General features: G+C 41.7%; 1 protein-coding gene across 2 annotated transcripts in view; it reads right to left on the bottom strand.

Moving 5' to 3' along the window:
* RFTN1 (raftlin, lipid raft linker 1) overlaps window positions 1–21,998 on the bottom strand; it is a 200,241-nt gene that overhangs the window by 86,391 nt on the left and 91,852 nt on the right. For both annotated transcript variants that reach the window (XM_055321300.1, XM_055321301.1), the window contains exon 4: window positions 5,969–6,077. In XM_055321300.1, the coding sequence (XP_055177275.1) occupies window positions 5,969–6,077 (109 nt within the window). The remainder of the gene's footprint in view (window positions 1–5,968; window positions 6,078–21,998) is intronic.

Below are 21,998 nucleotides of genomic sequence, written 5' to 3'. Positions count from 1 at the left end.
CCTATTCCCTATCCCCGCTCTCTCTTCCACTCTGAGGACATGCTCATTTATACACTATTTTGCCTTCATTCCTTCCCCACTCCTGCCAGACACCTTTTTAAAATGTCACAATCTGCTTGGCTTGGGGGTAGGTGAAGGTTTAGGGAAGATTAAGGGAAACCTTTTTAACATATTTCTCCTTTCATTCTGAATCGGTGTCTTACACTAATTAAAATTAAACTCTCTGCACTCCACTTGTAGAAATGAGGCCCTAATGCTCAGCAATCAGACAGAAAAGCAAATGATGAGTCATTTATATACTAGAGGCAAACTTTCGTAATCCTGGGGATTTGGGATCTTCTATTTCATTAAAAGAAGCCACTTAGATTTTAAAGATCTGTCAGGTTCTTTTCTTTAGGTCAAGATGTTAAGCAGCACCATTTGGTTCTTGAAAGGGCAATGCATCTAGCTTAATCCAAGCCACTGAATTTCTGAGGATGAGTTGGCCCCAGACAAGGCAGGGAGGGGTCTGCCTCACGACCCCCCCACTACCTACATTCTGAAGTCTCCATGGTCCAGAAGGAGACAAATCTAGCTCTAGGTAGATCATGCGGGTCAGTGCTCACCCCTCCAGCATAAAGTGGAGTGAGCCTAAGGGGGAGAGCCCAGAGCAGAGGGCCTGAGGGCAAACCCCCTGAGGTCTCACCTGGACAGTGGCTGGGAGTGTGGCTTTCTCCAATGGGTAGTGAGGCCTAGAGACCCATTCTCCACTGAGGGGAGGCCTCCGAGGTGCTCTACAATCTGTGTCTGCCTTCCATGCTACCTCTCCTCCAGCTGAGACAGCCCCTCTCTGTCCCTGAGCACTACCCAGAAGAAGCAGCATGGCCCGATGATCATGGATGTGGCCTCTGGGTCAGGCAGGCTGGCTTCAAACCTTAGTTCTGGTTCTCACAGTTGTAACTGGGAAAACTGTATAGCTTCTCTGTGCCTCAGTTTCTCTACCTACAAAACAGGGATAAGCCTTCAGAGGGGGTGAGATGAGGGTTAAGGGTATACAGTGTGTAAAGTCTGTCAGTATAGGGTCTGCCTGGCACACAGAAAGATTCTCTCTGTGCAGTGAAATCCCATTTAAAATTCAAACAAAATGGGGCACCTGGGTGGCTCAGTCAGTTAAGCAGCTGCCTTTGGCTCAGGTCATGATCCTAGGGTCCTGCATTCAAGCCCTGCATCGGGCTCCCTGCTCGGCATGGAGTCTGCTTCTCTCTCTCTCCCCTGCTTGCGTGTGAGCTCTCTCTCTCTCTCTCAAATAAATTAAAAAATAAAATAAGTAAAATTCAAATAAAACCTGCAAATAGATAAATATTGACCAGCAGCATATAATACAACCAGAGTGCCTAATCTTTTCCTCCTTTCTCTTTTCCTCTTGGGCGTGGCAGGTACCTTCCTGTATTCTGTTGCAGGGGCTCCCGGCCAGTTCCCGTATCTTTGTAGGAAACCCTACCTGATGTACTGCACCTGAGCTGGCTTGAGTAGGGCTCTATGTCACATAATTAAAAGAACCCTGCCCAGAACAGGCTCCCTCTTCCCTCTGTTCATCCCAAACTCCAGCCAAACAGAACTTGACTCTCAGCCTTGAGCTTTCATTCCACGCTCCTATCCTTACCAAAACCAGTACTGTCTGCTTCACCCCTCCATCCATCCCTCACTTTTCAGGACCCTCATTCTACACCACCCTTCTCCAAAACCTTCCCATTTGGCCACAGAACCTTCCTGCTCCACCCAAGTCCCGCTGCACCCACTGGCGCCTCTCCTGGAGAAATACCTGGCCAGGCTGCACAGTCTCAGCCCCTGGGCAAATCTGTCATCCTCTCGGAGCTCTTTCCTCCTGTCTAAAAGGGAGCCACCATTGCCAGTGTGACCCCTTGACCAAAATTACTGTGAAGCATAAACCAGAAAATCTATGCAATGATTCTGGAATCATCAAAGGGCTTTCCAAACATATGAGCACTTTCCCAAGAAGCTCCAAAGAATGTAAAGGAATTTGAAGATGAACATGTAAGCCCTTTACTGGACATCATTCTGTCTCTTTACAATCCTCTGGGAACTCTGAAGAGCAGGAAATTCCAAGGGGCCCTACACATCCACTAGCCATACAAGACAGGCTCCGGAAGTACCTGGCAGCCAAACCTTTGTCTCAAAGGAGCAAAGGCGGCACCTCTGCTCTCCAATAGCCTTGAGACTCTTTGTCCCTGGAGCATTCAGTTCTAGGACTTGGAACACACAGTCTCTTCAAGCCTGCCCATAAATCTGCCCTTTAAATGTTCTGTGGTCCATAATAAATAATTTACATAAAGGGCTGGTTGGATGGTGCACAGCAGGATACAAGAGGGGAAAAACAAAACGCAGTAGCCCAGATTTAATTTGAGCAGCTAAAGTGCTCAGAGAAATCATCAGACCACACTGAAAGGAACAGAGTCATCTTTATATAATTCCCTTTGCCCTCTGTGGAAAATCATGTTGGAGAGAGCCTGTAAATTATGGCACCTTCAGCTAATTTTACATGACACAGATACAGATGATTTTATTTTTCCTAATTGTGGAAAATAATGAAATCTTCTTTCCCTCCTTCCATCCATGTTCTCTATCCCAAAGTCCTTCTAATTTAAAACATTCAGTGGAAAAATAATACTGGGCCATTGTTCTTAAGAAAAAAAATCTAATCACTTTGAATTTAATTCTAATATGCAGAGAATATGAGCTTATCCTGTGTGATGGTACAATGACAAAATGAGTTAATTACCATCTCATCGTAAGACGGATCTGCTTGTCATAGGAACAGGAGCCATTATTTCACACAAAATAATGACCCAGATAAAAAGTAATGACTGTACACTCTAGCCGCCAGTAGCGCAGCTTCATCTTGGCCTAAGTGAATGGCAATTAACAAGTGTCACCACTCTCTATATATACAAATAGGGACCAGGCTGGCTATTCATTAAATATTTACTGAAAAGTCACAAATGGTTTTTAGCATATTTCTTCCCAGGAAGCTCTGAGGATCTTCTACTTGTGTGATGACAGAAAAATTTACACGTATGGTAAAATTCTTCTATCAGCTGGAATAGCTGTTGATCCTAGAGAGGGCATTCAGTTCCCCTCCACTCTTTGCACACTGAAGCAGTGTTTTCTCCAGCAATCTTGTCCAACAACAGAAAAGAGGAGCAGAGGGAAGGAGGCCCAGATCCATCATTTTGTCCCTCTTCTGCCTATCATGGCCACTGGCTGAGAAACTAAAGCTACATCCTACAATGATGGCCAGAAATCCTTCCAGGTCGTGCCCTCAGCTACACTGGACAGCGAGGGACAAATGGTGGGACGATCTCAAGACTCCTGAGTTGTTGGCAGAAAACTTTATGTGCACCCACTGACCATGACCATGAATCACCTCTCTACTGAGAGGAACAGAGGGGAGAGATTCTGGGAGACAAGCTCCAAGACAAGCTCCTAGAAATCTCCTAGTGTGCAAGTTGTCTAGTCTGTCTGGACCCAGTGCTTTTTGTTTGAAAACCAGGCATATTGCAGGAGCAGGATGGCACCGTGGACTTTTTAGGGTGCATAATTTTCAAAATGTTAAAAACAATTTTTATACAAACATAGAATGAGCAGGTGTCAATGATTTATTTAACTAATACTAAAGTGAACTATCTAAAACTGATATGCACCCATGCATGTAAACACACACAGACCACACAGATGTCTACCTGCATGACAGATGCTACACACACCAGGTTCTGAGAACCCACTAGTCAGGCTGCTTTCTCAAGACCGGATACGGGCACAATGTAACAGGCCAGTCATGCAATAAGCTGGTTTGGTTAAGACGAAGGTACCAAATCATATGGGGTTTTGTTTATTTGTTTGTTTGTTTGTTTATGAGAGAGGGAACATGCATGTGTCGGGGGAAGAGCAGAGAGAGAGAATCTCAAGCAGGTTCTCTGCTCTGTGTGGAGCCTGACACCGGGCTTGATTCCATGACCCTGAGATCATGACCTCAGCTGAAACCAAGAGTCAGCTGCTCAACTGACTGAGCTGCCCAGGTCTGCCCCAGATCATATGTTTTTAAAAGAGATACTTGATAGTATACACAGAGCCTCATGCACTAATCTTAACCCACTTACCCCTCAAAACTTCCAAGCATTCCAAGTCTTGTTTACAAGCCTATGTCTAAAATGACTTTTCCCAGTACTCAGATCATGAGGTAAGTTCCACCTCTAACATATCACTACCCAAGTTTATCAGAATATTTTATAACAATTCACAAAAGAGGACCCTATTTATACAGATGTGTGAACAAAATTTACCTTTTACCCACATTTCTGAGATAATGATCTGAATTCCACCAGAGTAGAAAGTCTCCACCATCCTAGTAAAATTATCAGAGACACTGACCTATGATGTCATGTGACTCCCAATCTGTAGGTCTTGCTCCTCCCAACACACACACATGAGGGGCTAACCCTAGGGCTGTGTCGGGCCTGAACACTCAATAAATGTTGAAGGGAACAGCAACAAAAGAGCTACTGGGTGGGGAGCCTGGGTGCCTCAGTGGTTAGGCATCTGCCTTTGACTCAGGTCATGATCCTGGGGTCCTGGGATTGAGTCCTGCATCACATTAGGCTTCCCACAGGGAGCCTGCTTCTCCCTCTACCTATGTCTCTGTCTCTCTCTCCGTCTCTGTCTCTTATGAATAAATAAATAAAATCTTAAAAAAAAGTCACTGGGTATTTAACAAGATAATCTAATTATTTCATTCTTTTGTAAAAATCCTCTGAAGAGCCTCTACTGCATTTACAGCAGAGTCCTGGCCCCTACCACCATCCCTTAGACGCCCTTTCTCTCCCAAAGCTTGATCTTTTTGACTCCTCTCACTTGCTCCTGCACCACACCTTCACATATGCTGCTCCCTCTGTTTGTAGGGCTCCCCAACCTTCCTTGGGCAGCCCCATCATTAGGTTACTCCTCCTCATCCCTTCTTAGTGCAGAGGGTCCTCCCCAATACCCAGACCACATGGTGTCTACTTGCTCCTCTGCCTTGCTGCTTCCCTGCTGGTAATGCTCATCACACTCCTCCAGGGTCTGCCTTCCAGGTATGACGACATGAGGGCAGGGGCCACAGCTATTTCATTCTCTGTGTCCAAGCACCAAGCAGGCAAGTACTATTTCTGGTCCAAAGCTGATGGCCATCACTTCTTATTAATGAATTCACTAACTGACAGATCAGATCTCAAGCAAACCGTAATCACCTCTACAGGATAGGGAACTGTCAAACATTGTGCAAGACTGGGTGACAGAGAAAAAAGTAAGCATTGAGGAATGAACTTAGCCCCAGTTTGGGCAAGGACATTCCTTCTGCAGTAGATGTCACATTGAAAGTGGACCCTGCAATTCGGGTAGGAAACCTCATATGGCATGAAGAGAAGTTCAAAACCAGACAATTTCTGGGCAGAGAATGATTCTCCTGCAAGTGGGCAATTTTCCCTGATATAACTGCATGCCGATGGATACAGCACTCTGGGATGCTCTCACGCTAGAAGGAAAGATGGCTCATGGCAATTAAGACCCACAGGATAAGTAGAAGGTGGGATCTGGGCTAGGGGTGCTATCACACCACCGTGAAGGTTTGAAGGGAGTCCCAGCAATGGGTCCACAGGCCTGTAGGCTATTAATGCCACTACAGCTTTAAAAGACAAGGTCCAGGGACCTGCCTGCCCAGGAAGGGGGGAAGCTACCATGTTTCCAAGTCATCTTCAGCCTGAGCAATGTGTGTAGTGGTGGGGGTGGGGATGGTTTGCACCCTTGCAGGACTGTTCAAAGACCCACATTCAAGAAGGCACAGGCTCTGCCCAGCCTGTGGAGTGTGACTGAACTGCCCCAAGTTAGCCCCAGCCAGTTTGCACTGCAAACCTGTTCAGTTGTCTACAGGGCTCACCTTCTTAATGAACTCTGGGATGAGTTTTTGGCCTGTCAGGTGGTCTAAGGAGGAACAGCAATCTAATTCCAAGATGTAGCGTTCATTGTGGAGATCACTTTTCTGAGATCTGAAGAGAGGAAAACAACACACAAAGATTAAGATTTTGTACTACACACACACACACACATACACACACACACACACCCCTGAATGAATAATTGGGTATTTAATGAAACCCCAAATTCTTTCCTGAAAGTAAATGTCAAAAAGGCACTACTGAAAAATAATTTATGGTAAAACTCAAATTTTACACACACACACATAAAATTATACACATCATGGAAAGACCTCTAAGACATAGTATCAAGTTATAGACATTTAGCACAATATAGTGTATGCATTAAAACCACAAACACACACACACACACACACACACACACACACACACACACTCCCATAATGTTTATTTCCCATGTGTTTATATCTACCAAGGCACAGACAAAGAGACACACCAAACCAATAATAGCATTTACCTCTGGGGGATGGAGAGGGTCTGCATGGGAACTGGATCAAGGGGTGGTGTGGTACCTGAAAGTAACTGTAGCTATATCCCTAATTTTCTTTTCATTTGTTTTGAAGAGAATTTATTCTTACAGCACTTAGAAAATTAAAATTAATTTTAAAAGACTTTTAAAAGGTCTTTTACAAATCCCCCCCTTTTTTTTTAAAGGTTCATCCCCTACAGAAGGCAATCTGGCAAACTCTATCAAAATTAAAGATGCACTAAAGAAAGAATATAAAGAACTTTAGTTCTGGGGAAAGAGTGAGTATCAAGGCTGTTTGTGGCAAACAACTGCAGTCTTCTGGTCGGTGCAGAGGTGTCCAGCACAGCCCCGCAATCTCCCCACACAGGGGGTGTGGCTGCCTCCCTCTTTCCCATCATGTAGATGTGCAAATGATACAAAACTATGTGCATTCAGGAGAGCCAGCAGCAAGGGATCACCAGAAAGAAAACCCACCACTTCATGCCATATGACACTTTGAGGGGCTCCTATATGACACTTACATAGGCCTGAGGAATTCCCAGAAGCCACATGATTATCAGAAATGGAAGGTGATTCTGTGGCCCACCCAGTCATGCATAAAGCAAGAGAAAGTGGATTGCTGCTAAGTGTCAGCAGGGCATGTATGCTCTCTCTCTCTAGGAGCTGGTCATGGAGATCAGGACTCAGGACCAGGGTCCTGGGCTCTGCCCAAGGCTTCCAGCACAAGCACAGCCACTCCCCACTGGCTGAGAGGTGAACAAGGCTCTCCCGGCCCACTTATGAGGAGCTCTACCAAAGAGGGGCCCATGCCAGCCCCTGTAAGAGCAGGTGTGGTCATAAAATTCTTAAAGTGGGCACTTTCACACCAAACTCCTAATACACATGTATCCTGCCAAATAAATGGCTTCTGAATGCATATTTGCTACATTTTAAAAATGAATTTCTAAGATTCTTCTATATTATTAAAAGCAATTTACGCTACCGTTAACTATCTGCGTATGATTTACATAAAATTCAAAAGTGTAAAAATTTTAAAGAGGATTTGGTTTTTCACAGGTGTGCAATTGGGGAAGCAATGTCAATTGCATTATCTTGACTTTATTTTTCCTTCTAACACATCCTTTCAGGAGTAGGGACTGAGATATATACTTCTGATATGTAAAAGAATAAACAGATTTGAAACTGCTCAAACTGGAATAAAAACTCTGAAAGAAGAAACCAGTTCTGTGCTCCAGCCTTCTTGCATTAAGACTTTGTCAGACTAGACACATGCTTTCATTCTTCCCCCACATTCTCATCCTCTACCACCCCAAACAAAAGACATATTAAGAGAAACTAAAGCAGAAGATTTCAGACTTTTGAAAGAGAAGACTTGATCATGATATACAGTCATGGGTATTGTGGGGTCTCAAACAATGAAGACAGGCATGGGAGGAGGGTGTTCTAAGATGTGAAATCCCAGCTGCTCTGTCACATGAAGACAAATGTCAGACCACGGAGGTTATTTATAAACACCAAGATTTTAAATGAGTAGGTTGAAAAACGGTAATCATTTTAAGTAAGTCGACACTATAGCCACTCAGTAAAACACTCAGAAAATTAAAGGAGTCGGTTTTTCAGCAAATCCAAACCAGGTTCACAAGGAATAAGCTCTAGTACAGGATCTAGTAACCACCATCTTTGGTTCTAGAACCAGAAGTACTATAGGAAGGAAGGCAGCTCTGGTTCATTTCACCAGATAATTTACTCAGTTATATTTGAACTGAAATGAGCACAAAATATCTACAAAAATAGGCATCAGACAAATTTTCTAGATAAAACATGAAAAAAACACATCTTGACCTATTGTCTTGGCAAAGCAAATCCAATGTCTACTGAAGGAATAGATGAGCAAATAATAGGTCATCTCTTGCCTTTAGGAATTACCTCCAGAATTTTTAAAAAATATTTTATTTCAGAAAGAGAGAAAAAGAGAGAGAGAGAGAGCATGAAAGAGAGTGCACACAAGCATGGGGGAGGGGTAGAGGGAGAAGTTGACTCCCCGTTGAGCAGAGAGCTGCATGTGGGACTTGATCCCAGGATCCTGTAATCATGACCTGAGCTGAAGGCAGACTTTTAACTGACTGAGCCACTCAGGCACCCCTATCTCCAGAATTTAACTACAGTAAATATGGTTGCTGTGGTGAACATACCCCTAATGTGACCCCTTCCTCCCAATCACTTCCACCTGCTGGTGTTCATGCCTTTATAAAACCCTCCCCTTGAGTGAAGGCAGGACGTGCACTTCTAACCACCAGAATTTGGCAAAGAGGATGGGGTGTCACTCCTGTGATTACAGTTTGCTGTAAAGCTCCATTCCAGCAGGCTGGGGCTACATATTCCTCTTGCTGGCTTTGAAGAAGTAACTGCCATGTAATGAAAGGGTCATGTGACAGCTCCTGGCCAATAGTTGACAACAAACTGGGGATTTTTGTTTGCAATAGGATGACTACAAGGATGTGAATCCTGTGAAGAACCTAAGGGAGCAGTAGAAACAGATCTTTCCAGAGTTGATCCTCTGTTGAGATTATGGCCCCCACCAACACCTATATTGTAACCTGATGAGACCTGGCACAGAGAACTCAGATAAGCTACAGGAATGTGGGATAAATAAGGCATATTGTTTTGAGCCACTAAATTTGTGGTAATTTATTACAGAGCATAGAAAAATAATATAGTTGCTGAGTAGGAAGACACAGCAGCTTCATGCTCAGAATAAGCCTCCCACTGGTGACTAAGTCTAGGCTCAGGCCCACAAGATCCATTCAGACACCTGAGAGCAGTCACTAACAGATGATGAGTGCTCCATGTCTCTGAGGGTAAGGATCACCCTGGGAAAGAGAAGCAGACACTCAACAGAAGTTGCTCTAGGTGCCAGGGGTGGCCTGTGATCAAGGGATCACATCAGGAAGGAATAGATACTCTGCAATCAAGTTCCTATGGAAGAAGCATTAACATAAAACTCTCAGCTGAGAAGGCATTTGCCTCCTGTGAGGAAGAGAAACACCACTTAGGTTTCCCCAAAGGCCATGTCCTTGTGTTATTCTGGAAAAGGAAATGAGAAACCATCAAACTTCCCCTGGACGGGAAGCTGTGATGGCTTCCACTTCTGGAAAGGACAGAGGGATCTGGATTTAAACAATAAGAAAAAGGAGGGACACAGAATGTGTTTTGGAGATGTAGGATTAACTACCTAAAGTCTCCCTCACCTGGAAATTAACACCTAATACTCTGGGATTAAATGTGAGCACTCAAAGAAGAGCACTGCTAACAGTGAAATGTGCTTTGCCACCTGCCTCCATTGCCTATTCCATAATTTCCTCCAGATTTATCATTTATAGGCTACAGGTGCTAAAGCAAACTAGAGGTGGGTTGCTGACCATAAATAAATATTTATTTATTTATCTACTTATTTATTTATCTATTTATACTTCCTGTGTCTTGGTTTCTTTCACCGTTAAATGGGAATATTATTAGTAGCTGTCTCTTAGCATCATTGCAAGGGTTAAATAAGACAAAAGCATGTAAAGCCCTTAGCACAGGGCATGGCAGGAGGTCTGGCCTCAGCAAACATTAGCCACTGCTGATGTAGTGACTATCATCTATAACTGCATTCTTTTCAAACACGCATCATAGTTCATAATTACTCATTTGATAAGTACTGACCACAACTACTATTATGCGCCAGGCACTGCTCTTCAGCATATGTCAACAGACAGAAGAGACAAAGATCTCTGCTCTCGTGGATCTTACAATCTAGTGAAGGGGGACAGGCAAAAAACAATAAACATACATGAGCACATAACAGAGTATGTTCAGGGGTGGTAAGTGTAGAAGAAAAAAGAAACAGAGCAAGGTGAAAAGAATCAGGAGTGTGTGAGAGGAAGATGTGGGGGTTTTTGTTGTTGTTTTTAAAGATTTATTTATTTATTTTAGAGAGAGAGAGAGAGAGAGAGAGAGAGAGAGAACGAACAGAGGAGGGGCAGAAAAAGAGGGAGAGAGAGAATCCTCAAACAGACTCCCCACTGAACATGGAACTCGATGTAGGGCTTGATGCCAGGACCCTGAGATCATAACCTGACCTGAAACCAAGATTTGGCTGCCCAACCAACTAAGCCACTCAGGTGCCCCTGGAAGCTGCAGTTTTAATGAGGGTGGTCTGGGTGGCCTTGCTGAGAAGGTGACATTTATAATACAAGATCTATGAGAAGTGAGGGATTTGGCCATGCTGATATCCAGGATAAGAGTTTCCAGGCAGAGGGAATAGCCAGTAAAAGGCCCTGAGGCAAGACAATAGGAAGAGGCCCTGTGGCTGGAGCTCAGTGAATAAAGGGCAGAGGAGGAGAGAAGACATGGCTAGTCAAGAGCAAGGTAACATAGATCTTACAGGCCATAGTAAAGACAGTAGTTTTTACAAAGAATGACAGGGGAAGCCCTTGGAAGTACTAAACAGAAGTAACATGATCTGATTTATTTTACAAGGATCCCTCTGGCTGTAGGAGGCAGCTAAGAGATTAACTCAGTCTTCTAATGGGAAGATGATGATGGCTCAGGGTAGGTTGTTAGCAGTTTAACAGTAGTCACAAAGGCTAGATTCTGGATATATTTTCAAGGTGGAACCTTTAAGACTTCCTTATAGGGTGTAGAGGGAAGAAAGAAGATCAGAGTGACTAAGAATTTTTGTCCCGGTAGCTGGGAGAGTGGATGAAGGTACCACAGCTATGATGGGTAAGGTTGTGGGTGGCACAGTTTTGGGGGAAGGTCAACAATTCCGTTTCAGATGTGCTGAACTTGACTTATGCAGCAGACTTCTAAGTATAGATGTCTGGTAGACAGTTTAATACATATTTCAGTCTGGATTTCTGGAGATACAAATTTGAGAGCCATCAGCTTTCATGTATTTAAAGCATAAGATTGGATGAGATTTCAATTAATGTAGAGAAAGAACTGTCAAGGACTGACCCTTGGGACCCTCCACTGTGAAGACATTGGGAGAAAAGAGAAGAAAGCTCAAAGGAGAAGAAGGAGAAACCAGAGAGGAATGAAGAAAACCAAAAGAAGATGCTGTCTGTCCTAAAAGCAAAATGCAGGAAGCATGTCAAGGGGCAAGGTATGGGCTACCCTGTCAACTGTTTCAATAAAGAAATTCATAATCTTCTCTTCAATTTACCAATGGTCTTGAAATCCCCAAAGGGAAAGTAGATTTAGTCCATCCTATGGAAATAAGTGCAAAGAAATCTGTTTATATTATGATTAAATTATGATTATTAAATTAACCCATCGATTTGGGTTTCCAACAGCTTAGTTCCTTGAAAAAGTAAAAACACCTTCATGCTGCTAGGCCATTTCTCAAAAACTGTGTGTGGGGGAAAATTAACTAAACAGCTCTAACCCATCTCACATCTTGAGGCCCCCACTTGTACACAGCATTGGAGAATTGAGGTGGGCTTATTTCCATTCCAAGGGGATTTTCTGAAAGGAAGAAGAATAAAAAGGATATTACTGAGCCGAGGTGTGATGCGCTGGTGGTAACAAGGCACATAAATATGGCAGTCCCGACTGCTCAGGATGCTGGAGAAGCAGCTAAGACTTCACAGCCCACTTAAGTTTTAAAAAGGCATCACAACAGGACAACTAAATGTAGCGTGGTACCCTGGACTGGGTCCCAGAACTAAAAGAGGACATTAATAGAAAAATTGATGAAATCCAAATAAAATCCACAATTTAGTTAACAGTAACGTATCAGTGTCAATTTCTTAGTTTTGACAAATGTACTAGGGTAACATAAAATAGTAATGCCTGGGGATCTCGATGAAGTGCATAAGGGAATTTCTCTGTAATTTCTTTGTAACTTTTCCGTTAAATCTAAAAGTATACCAAAATAAAATTTATTTTTTTTAAAGAAAGAAAGCCATTCTAGACTTTTGGGTATGTGTATTTCCCATTTTGACTCTGTAATATTTATTCTCCAAGTCAGTGTCTCTATACTAAACTATTCCTACACCTCTGCCTGACTATACTTCTCATATCAGAGACCCCTCAAATCACAATGGGGCAATGTCTAAAACAACTGGGTCTAGAGGAGAAAATGAAATGACCTTTTATGTGCCCCAACTTCAGGCACTGGAACATTCTAACAAGCAAACCTTGGGCTCTGTAAATCAGATAGGGTTTCCCACAGGGCAGGCATCCTCAGCCTTAGCTGCATTTAACTTTGGAAGCACTTTGGGAGCTCTCATAAATTCTGATTAGTTTTAGGTATGGCCTGGGCAACAGGACTTCGGAAATTCCCAAGTGATTCTAATGTGGAGAGTGAAGAACCACTGCCCAGGCAGGGTATGTTGTATCTGCCACTGTCCTGGAGATCTTCCCTGGACAAGAACTGAACAAAGTTCAGTGAAAGAGAAAACAGAATGGAAAGAGAAAACAGAAAAAGAATGACTTGTAGAGACCAGTAATGTAGACTCCTATACCCCCAGAAGAAAACAAATCTTCAAAAAAAAAAAAAAAGATTAAAGAAATACAAAATAGAAATGAGGACCTTTCTCTATGCCTCTTTTGGTCAAAAAAAACTTCGAAAGGATATCTGACTTCTTGCTCCCTTCTCTTCATTTTTACTTTTTTATTGTGGTGAAAATATAACATAACATAACATTTATCATTTTAGCCGTTTCTACATGTGCATTCAATGTCATTAAGCACATTTGCATTGTTGGACAACCATTACTACCATCTATTTCCAGAACTTTCCTACGATTCCAAACAGCCCTCATTTATTTGACACCTTATAAATGTGATGCAGGCCAAAACTGAATAGAGAATTTTAAATAAACACTTGTAGGGGCAAAAATTTTAAATAAATGTTGTAGTGGGTTGAGCATCTGACTCTTGACCTCAGCTCAGGTCTCTATCTCACAGTAGTGAGTTCAAGCCCAGTGTTGGGTGCCATGCTGGGCAGGTTTTTTATAGAAAAAAACAAATGCTTGCACAACACATAAAAGCAGATTTAGAAACTGAGCATTTGTGCACAAATTTCTCCTAATTGTAGGGCAGGAGAGCAAAAAGCCCCTCTGCTAAATGAAGTACCTCAGATGTCAGCCCAACTGGCCATGGATGTCAGAGTTGTTTAAGACCATAAAACCACCTATTCCGTGTCGTGTTGACCTCATTACTCACACACAAACATCAACTGTAATAAAAACTGTGCAAATCAGAGCTGCACTCATTACAACAATCACGTCTGCCAAGGGTTATGCAGTCACTCCCCAGGTAGCCAGAGGGTCAGAAAGTCAAACCAAAGAGGCAAACTCAAAAGCCCACAGGCAATGAGGGGAAGAGGATATACTATTGACCAAAATACATAATCTAGACACTTTGTTCTCATATAAAAGATACAGGAATGGTCTTCCTGTCCATGGAGAAGCAGGCTCTCTCTGCTTTTCATTCACACAGAATCCTATCAGATGCCCTCTCTCAATGCCATTTCTGAGAGCGATGTGGTTGGAGAAAACCTGTCTCCATCATGAGAAGAGTCACCAGTTGCAGGAGTGACCTTAAATGGCAAGCACCATGGCACTACAGTATTGGGGAGACAGTGAGAATTGTGGAAATCAACGTAACCTGGGCAGTTTACATCCCAGCCATCACTAAGGATTCCAGGCCAAAGTTGCCAAAACTTCTAGTTTTTTAAAATAAGTCATTAAATTGTGTTTTATGTCAGCTATAACTGTTAAACTGTGGCTCCAGACAATGTTTTTTAATGTTACCTTGGCCAACATCTTGGGATTGAATTTGACCTCTTGGTCACCAGTCTCTGGCCTCTCAGTTACATACACAAAGCTCTCATGTGAGTCACAGAAGGCTGGATGCCAGGGAAGAGATAAGAGTGAATAGATGATCTAACTGTATCATAATCAGAATAACCAACCCATAAACCCAATCCAGATAGTTCATTTCTTGTAATGACTCAGCAGATTCTTCCCCTCCATGCTCTCTGCTAACCCATGATCATGACCAGTGCATACACACAGCCTCTGCCAGCAACACAGCTTAGCCCTCTGCTAAGCCATTGAAAGAGCATGTATGCGAGCAAAGACTGTACTGTCTATGAGTACTTTAAATATTCAAAATCAACTAGGGCAAAAGGGTTAATCTTCAAATTATACTGACAAAATGCCAAGCAGTTAATTAAATATCCATTTTGGTTTCATGAGCAGATCTGGAATGTCTCCTAAAAAACAAATGCCTGTCGAAAAACTATTATAAACTCTACTTTTAAAAAATAAACATGTGAATAACTACTACCATACACACTACTTTTAAATAATAAACATGTAACAGATCTCACTTCAACTCATAAACCCCTTAGATAACTTCAAAGACCATGAGTTTAAACAACATCTCTTTCCCAGGACTACAGTCCCAGTTTGAACTTGAGTTGTGAAAAGAAAAGAGAGGATGTGCAGTTCATCAATAAAACAACTTTTGCTTCACTTAGAAATAATCAGAAAGAAATGATGGTAAAAGATTAGTAGGCACTTCTCCAACCAGGAAAAAAAAATTACTGAATGTCAGTTGACAGAAACAAATTCTCTGTCTGGGAAACAGGAAGGATTTTTAAAATATTTCCCCCAAGGCAATCCCAAGTTCAAGTAGAATAATCAGAATATTTTTTTTAAGTAGTAGTAGAGAGGGAAATGAATTACAGATCTGAAGGCTTGTCAAGGTAAAAAAATAATAATAATTCTCTAGTTTAAGTAATGTGAAACTAATGACAATAAAACGACCTGTGTATTCATTCATCTGTTCATCACTTTCCTGACCACTGACCACAAGTAAGGCACTGAGTTAGATCCTGCCTTCAAGAAAATTACAGTCTACGGGCATCTAACTATGCAATATCTCTATCTACTGTATGTAAACTGTATAAAAACAGAGGTGCCATGGGAGTTCAGTTACTTTCAGTGTCAGGGATCAGGAATTTTTTTAAAAAGCAAGAAGTGTGTCAGCTGAGTCTAAAGCTAAATGGAAATTAGTCATGGGACAATGGATAAAAGAATATTCCAGGCACCAAGAACAGAAATTAGTAAGCATATATATGGAAACAAGCATGAGTTACATAATGGAAATAATAAATAGGTCAGTTTGGTAAAAGGTGAGGACTGCCTATCAGGATCAGTGGGACCAATAAATATGAGCCCAGCGAACATCTGGATATATCTGCTGTTAGGATGGACCTGTGATGTGTCTTACAGGGTGGGGCAGCAGAGAAGTGAGGACCATGGTTGGAAAGAAAGGATGGGGTAGTTGCTACAGGATGGGACTGGACTTCATTTTGAGGGAAAGGAGAGTCAAGCATGGTCTTAGATAAGAGAAGACATGAAAATACAGACTTTAGGAAGATTAAGCATGCAGCATTATGTACATGGAAGAAGAGGGAAAGAATGTTTCAGGAGAGCAGTAATGAGCTGAGCTAAGATTTTGTAGAGGGAGTGGACGGATGGGAGACAGACTTTAGGTATTTCCCGTCCCTGCAATTGGTGGTAGTTGGGGTGGAGTGGGGAGGGGAATAAATGCTGCTTCCCAAAGATGCTCTCGGAACAATGGGGAAAAGATTTCCGATCATTTTATGACTCCTTCCCCTTGCAAAATAAATCAAATTTACTAAAAAAAAAAAATGCAGCTGCTGGAGTCAAAAGCTTCCCCCAGTAGTGAAACTTAAGAAATGCTTCAGGGGGAAAAAAACAAAAAACAATCCCCAAGTAAACAAATCCCAGCAAATCTTTACATAAAGCACCTAACTATACAGTCTATCAGAGGAGCTCTGAAGTAGGAAGTAGAAAGAAGAAGAATGAACTCATAGATGGGTCACTGCCTTTTCTTCTGATTTTCTCTTCCTCTTTCACCAACAGACGTTCCCCACTTCTGATAAGGGTTTGTTATCACCAGGAACATTCCAGAAATGATGGGGGGAGGCTGTGCAAATGATACCCTAACCACACACTCTCTTAGGAAGCTGCACACTGCCAAGTATGAGCAAGTTACTGTGGGCATCTAACTATCCAGTACTGCTGTTTATTCTAGAGAAATCTTGCCACATCCTGTCTCACTGTTTACAGTCAGAGCTGGCTCCCTGGTAGATAAACCGCCAGTGACTGCGCAACCCAAGGAGCTCACCATCAATCTTAAAAGCAACAGGAAAACAAACCGGCTTTACCCCAGTGGTCCCTGTATAATGCAGTATTTCAATCCCCATCAGGCTGGACTACAGAAAAGAGAACCTCAAGGAATGAGATCTGGGGCAGGGTCCTGCTTTCTCTGGGATCCTAAAAGTTTCCCCATTTACTTTGAAAACTCTGGAAAGGACTGATCTTTGTATTAATGCACAAATAATATTTTATCACAAACATAACACTGAATGAAGCAGGTCTCCCTGATACTTAACTACTTTAGAAAAGTCATGTTATCCACAGACAAAACTAACAGTAATAGCACCCCATACGAATGTTCTTCATGACTCTCTCATGGGCTATGTTCAACTGAGTGACAAGAAGTCTCTTCTCTGTTTATATCAATGCACATGTTCCAAATTAAAGTCTGTTTATTGTTTCCTTCTTTTCTAGATCTTCCTACCCACACCCTCTAACTAAATTAGATGATGGAATTAGAAGATGGAAATTAGTCACTGTCCAACGCAGTAGCCACTAGCCATTGTTGCTATCAAGCACCTAAAATGTGGTTAGTGCTCCTAAGGAACTGAATTTTTAATTTTATTTAATTTAAATGAATTTACATTTACATTGCTACACTTGGCTAGTGGCTACCTAATAGGAGAGCACAGCTTAACTCTCTTCTTAAACTTTAATGTGAAAACAGATCACCGAGGACCTTGTTAAAATGAAGATTCCAATTCAGCATTGGCTGGGCCTGGGAATCTGCATTTTCAAGGAGCTCCCAGGTGATGCCAATGCTGCTGGTGCACAGATGACACTCTGAGTAGCAAAATTCTAACTGCTTTGGGAACCAGTGGAGTGATCCAGAGGTTTCACGAATCAGAAGTTTCACGAATCAGTTAGTCTCCAAATTTTTTGATCGTGGGCCATGTCAGTAAAAACTCCTGACTACTGCTGCACCAACAACCTACATAGGTTACATAAACTATACACAAAAGAAATTTTTAAAGATGAGAAGCAAATGAGATAAGCAGTATTTTAAAATTATAATCACAAGAAATTCATATTATGAATAGCTAATATTTCAAGACTTAACATACACTTGAAATGAGATTCATTGTTAGCAATAGTGGCAACATTAACCCACATTTCAAAATGTCTTCTTGAGGAGTCCAAATTTCTTTGGCCATCTTCTTTTAGATCTGAATAGGTATATAAATACATATATATATATATATATATATATATATATATATATATATATAGAAAGCTCTTACAGTGAGAAATGGGTCAGTGTGACATTTTTCTGTGTGTGAGTGTGTGTATGTGTGAGAAAGAAACAGACAGGGACAGAGAGAGAGGGAAAAAAGGGACAGAGAGAAGGATTTTACATTTATATTTCTGGTGTGTTTTCCTGAATCTGCAAACCACATTACAGGAATTTTTTTTAAGATTTTATTTATTTATTTATTTATTCCTGAGAGGCACAGAGAGAGAGAGAGAGAGGCAGAGACACAGGCAGAGGGAGAAGCAGGCTCCATGCAGGGAGCCCCATCTGGGACTCATCCCAGGTCTCCAGGATCACGCCCTGGGCTGAAGGCGGCGCTAAACCTCTGGGCCACCAGGGCTGCCCCAGGAATTTTTTAAGCCATGTGTATATTTCATGAGGGTTAAACTACAAAAAATAATCCACAATCCACTTCACTGAGTTTTCAAATGAAAGTCTTCCTCTGAACCCAGGCTCTCAGGATACCTCCTGCTTCATATAGACAGGTGACTTCTGACCTCTGCAAGCAGCCAGAGAACCACCTTCAACCTGAACGTTCAATATTAGTAACACATAACTTTTTTCCTATTTTTTTGACATAAATAAATATACACAGAAGCCTCAGTACTCCTTCAACATGGGTATGTACCTCACTTTGGTAATACAGGCATACATAACATGTAGAAGTCTCAGAATGATCACAAAGCTCTAAAATAAAAATTTACCTCCAACAGTAAGAGTGAACTCTATGTTCCTGAAAACACACAGTAGAAATTGTGTTATAATGTAATTACAGTTTTGAAAGAATTTACTGGGAATTGGAGAAAATAGCTTTAGCCTCTGTATCAACATGCAAATCAACATGCAAAAGTTGGAAGATCCTGAAAAAGAACAGTGCCTTAATAGATACTAATATACACTAAAAACTTATTGTAACAAAAATAGCATGGCATAGGACAAAAATCAATAAAGAGATCACAGGAACAATAAAGAATTGGGAACAAACTAGGGTATATACAGAAATCCAAACTATGATATACAGGTACCCTTTCATTCCATGGTAAAATCAGGCAAATGCAATAAATGCTGTTGACAAAGGCAGCTATCTGGAAGAAAAAAAAAAGTAGATCCCTACCTCACACCCTAACATTAGCCCAATAGTTCTCACCTAGAGGCAGTTTTGCCCATCAGCAGACACTGATAATATCTGGAGACATTCTGATTGTCATTAACTGCAGGGCCAGGGGCAGGGGTGGTGGTGTTTGCTACTGGCTTCTAGTGGGTAGAGGCCAGGAATACTGCTAAATATCCCACAGTGCACAGGATGGTCCCAGCCCAAACTGTCAATAGTTGAGACACTATATATAGGCTGGGAAATCCTACCCTACCCTTACAATTTAACCCTAATGGTTAAAAAATTAAAGAGGAACAGTGTTAGTAGTAGACAGCTTCTGATGTGAATCCTGGCTCCTCACTTACCAAAAGCATGACTCTGGACAAGTCAAGACGGTCTCATCTTCTTCATCTTGCTTTCAGGAATAAAGATAATGTATATCATGAAGCAATGAGCAAGAACTCGGGCCAGACACAATAAATGGGAGTTATTATGGCTGGTGCCATAAATAATGAATCACATTAAGAAATGCCTGCAAACATGTACACATTCTTCACAAGAAAAGTGGGCTTTTTGTTCCTAATAAGATCCAAGTTGCCTGACAGAGCCATTTTGGGGACTTTAACTATAAAAGTCCAAAAATTAAAATTTCAACATGTTGGGTATGTCATAAATCTCCCCAGAGCAGGGATTGTGCTCATCTCATTCTCTCTAACAAAGGCTACTACCTTAGAAGATACAGGACATCTAATAAACACATTTGGGGTTTTTTAAGTAAAGAGGAAAAATAATGCACTAAGGGCCTCAAAAGCATTTGCACAGAACTGTTTAGTGCAGAAACTGACAAGATCCAGCCAGCCTGCTCAATGGAGCCACCTGGGGTGCTCAAAAGGTTTGTAGTGTCAAAATGCCCTGAAACCAGTTTATGCATAACCAGGCCTCTGGTCCCAGAGCCTAGCTATGGGGGCTGAAGATGCTGCAAAGCCTAGAGGATACTGGGAATTCTTCAAGGACCCTTCTATAAGCTCTAGGGATCCTGAGCTGAAAGATGGTTTATTTCTGAGCCATGAGCCTCAAGACAGAACTTAAGCCCCCTACCCACCAAACAGTCCTGCTCACCCACCCCATACTTCAATACTAAGGAGTCATTAATAACTTCTTCAGGCTAGTTTTCCTAGGATTTGAAATGGGAGGTGGGAGCTAAGGCAAGAAAATGGTGCCTTTCTGTTACAAAACAGAATTAAGTCTAAACCTCCATTGAATGCATGATGTTTTCAACAAATATTCACAACAAAAACAACCATCATGAGGACACAGTGAGAATAAATTATAAGACTTAACACATAGGAGTGAAGCAAAAGTGCTCTCAAACCCTCAGAAACAGGTGTTGTATGAATACAAGTTACTAATTTAGTTTTTAAAGCCTTTGGAGCCATTTTCAGTTCCAACTCATGGTTGATGAATGGGAGGTAAATGAAATGATGTACTCCACTAAATTGTATTTATGGCATTTACCTCTTTGTAAAATGGTTCCATCTTTCAACCACTTAAAAAATTATAGAAGACAGTTAGATAGATAGATAGTCATTATATCAAAATCCTAAGAACACTGAAATCACTGATAATGGATTTCTGAAAGTTATTTCTCACCTGCTGCTGCATTCATAGCTAAAAATGTAAAATTAACTTAGTACTAGTCTCCAGAATCCAACACTGGTAATGCCCATGTCTTTCTCAGCTTGAAAAATACACACAATCTAATTTAAGCCTGATTGACAAAGAAGAGAAAAGACAAAAAAGACTGCCAGGAATATTTAAAGTAAGACAATCTGAGTTCCTAAATTTAATATGCAATAGGCATATAAATACAAAAATCTGACACTTCAGTAAAAGTATTGCAACTAAATTACCTACACTGTGTGCACCAGGCCCTCAAAATAGCATATAGGAATCCCTACAGCCCACCTGTAATGCCACAGAATAAATCTTTCATTGTTATTGAAAGACTGTGTGTTCTGTGGGAGGAAGGGGACTTTATTTTACTTTAAAACAAATACAGACATTTTGTGGTACTCTAGTATTTGCATAAGATCAACAAGAAATTTCAAAGAAATTTCATGCTTGTGCCTCTGTGTCTTGGGTACCTGCTCACTAATCTCTGCCATTCTAAACTATTGGGAAAAGACTGGAAATCACTAGTATGCTAATTCTCTCTCTCAGAGGAGACAAAAATAAGTAAATAATAATAATAATAAAAAAAAAACACAGAGAAAGACATAGGCAATCAAGGACGGCTATAAAACAGGGGTGGGGGTGGGGGAGGGGAGGCTCTCCCTGAACAACGCACGTTTGTCTCTCTTGTTCCCTCCACTGGGACAAAGGCCGACACTTTGGAGGTGCAGAGTAAGAGTAACTAGGCAAGCCATTACGGGTGTGGATTGAAAAAAATTCTCTTCCCCCAAGAGAATGTGGCTTTACACCAGCATATTAGATTGGAAAGTGCAAACACAATAATTAACAGTGAATCCTGATACTTCAACACACCAGAAAAGGGTGTCACTCCAGCGTGAGATGGGAAATAGGAGGACTAAATTAAGGTAGTCTTCGGTGATGCTGGACAGCTCCTTGGGGGGTACAGTGGCAGCCCAAGAGAGCTAATCAAGTCTTCCAAACACCTCGGGAAGCTTGAGAAAACTGCTGAAGGCTGATACCACGCCAACAACGAGGGGCAGCTGCGATCCCAGAGTGGGGGCTCTTTCTATATCTGAATCTAAAATAACGACCTCCATGCTAAACAAACACTCTCGTATTCTCCGCTCTGATTTAAGAATACAACTTTGAATTCACCTTCTTCAATTTCTGCTGTCTGGGAATAAACCAGCTGCTGTGGTTTCTCCACCGCCGTAACACA

Source organism: Nyctereutes procyonoides, unplaced genomic scaffold (assembly GCF_905146905.1).
Source record: "Nyctereutes procyonoides isolate TBG_1078 unplaced genomic scaffold, NYPRO_anot_genome, whole genome shotgun sequence".
In the NCBI taxonomy this organism is placed as follows: domain Eukaryota; kingdom Metazoa; phylum Chordata; class Mammalia; order Carnivora; family Canidae; genus Nyctereutes; species Nyctereutes procyonoides.
The sequence above is the reverse complement of the archived record's forward strand: the minus strand, read 5'-3'. Positions and strand labels throughout refer to the sequence as shown.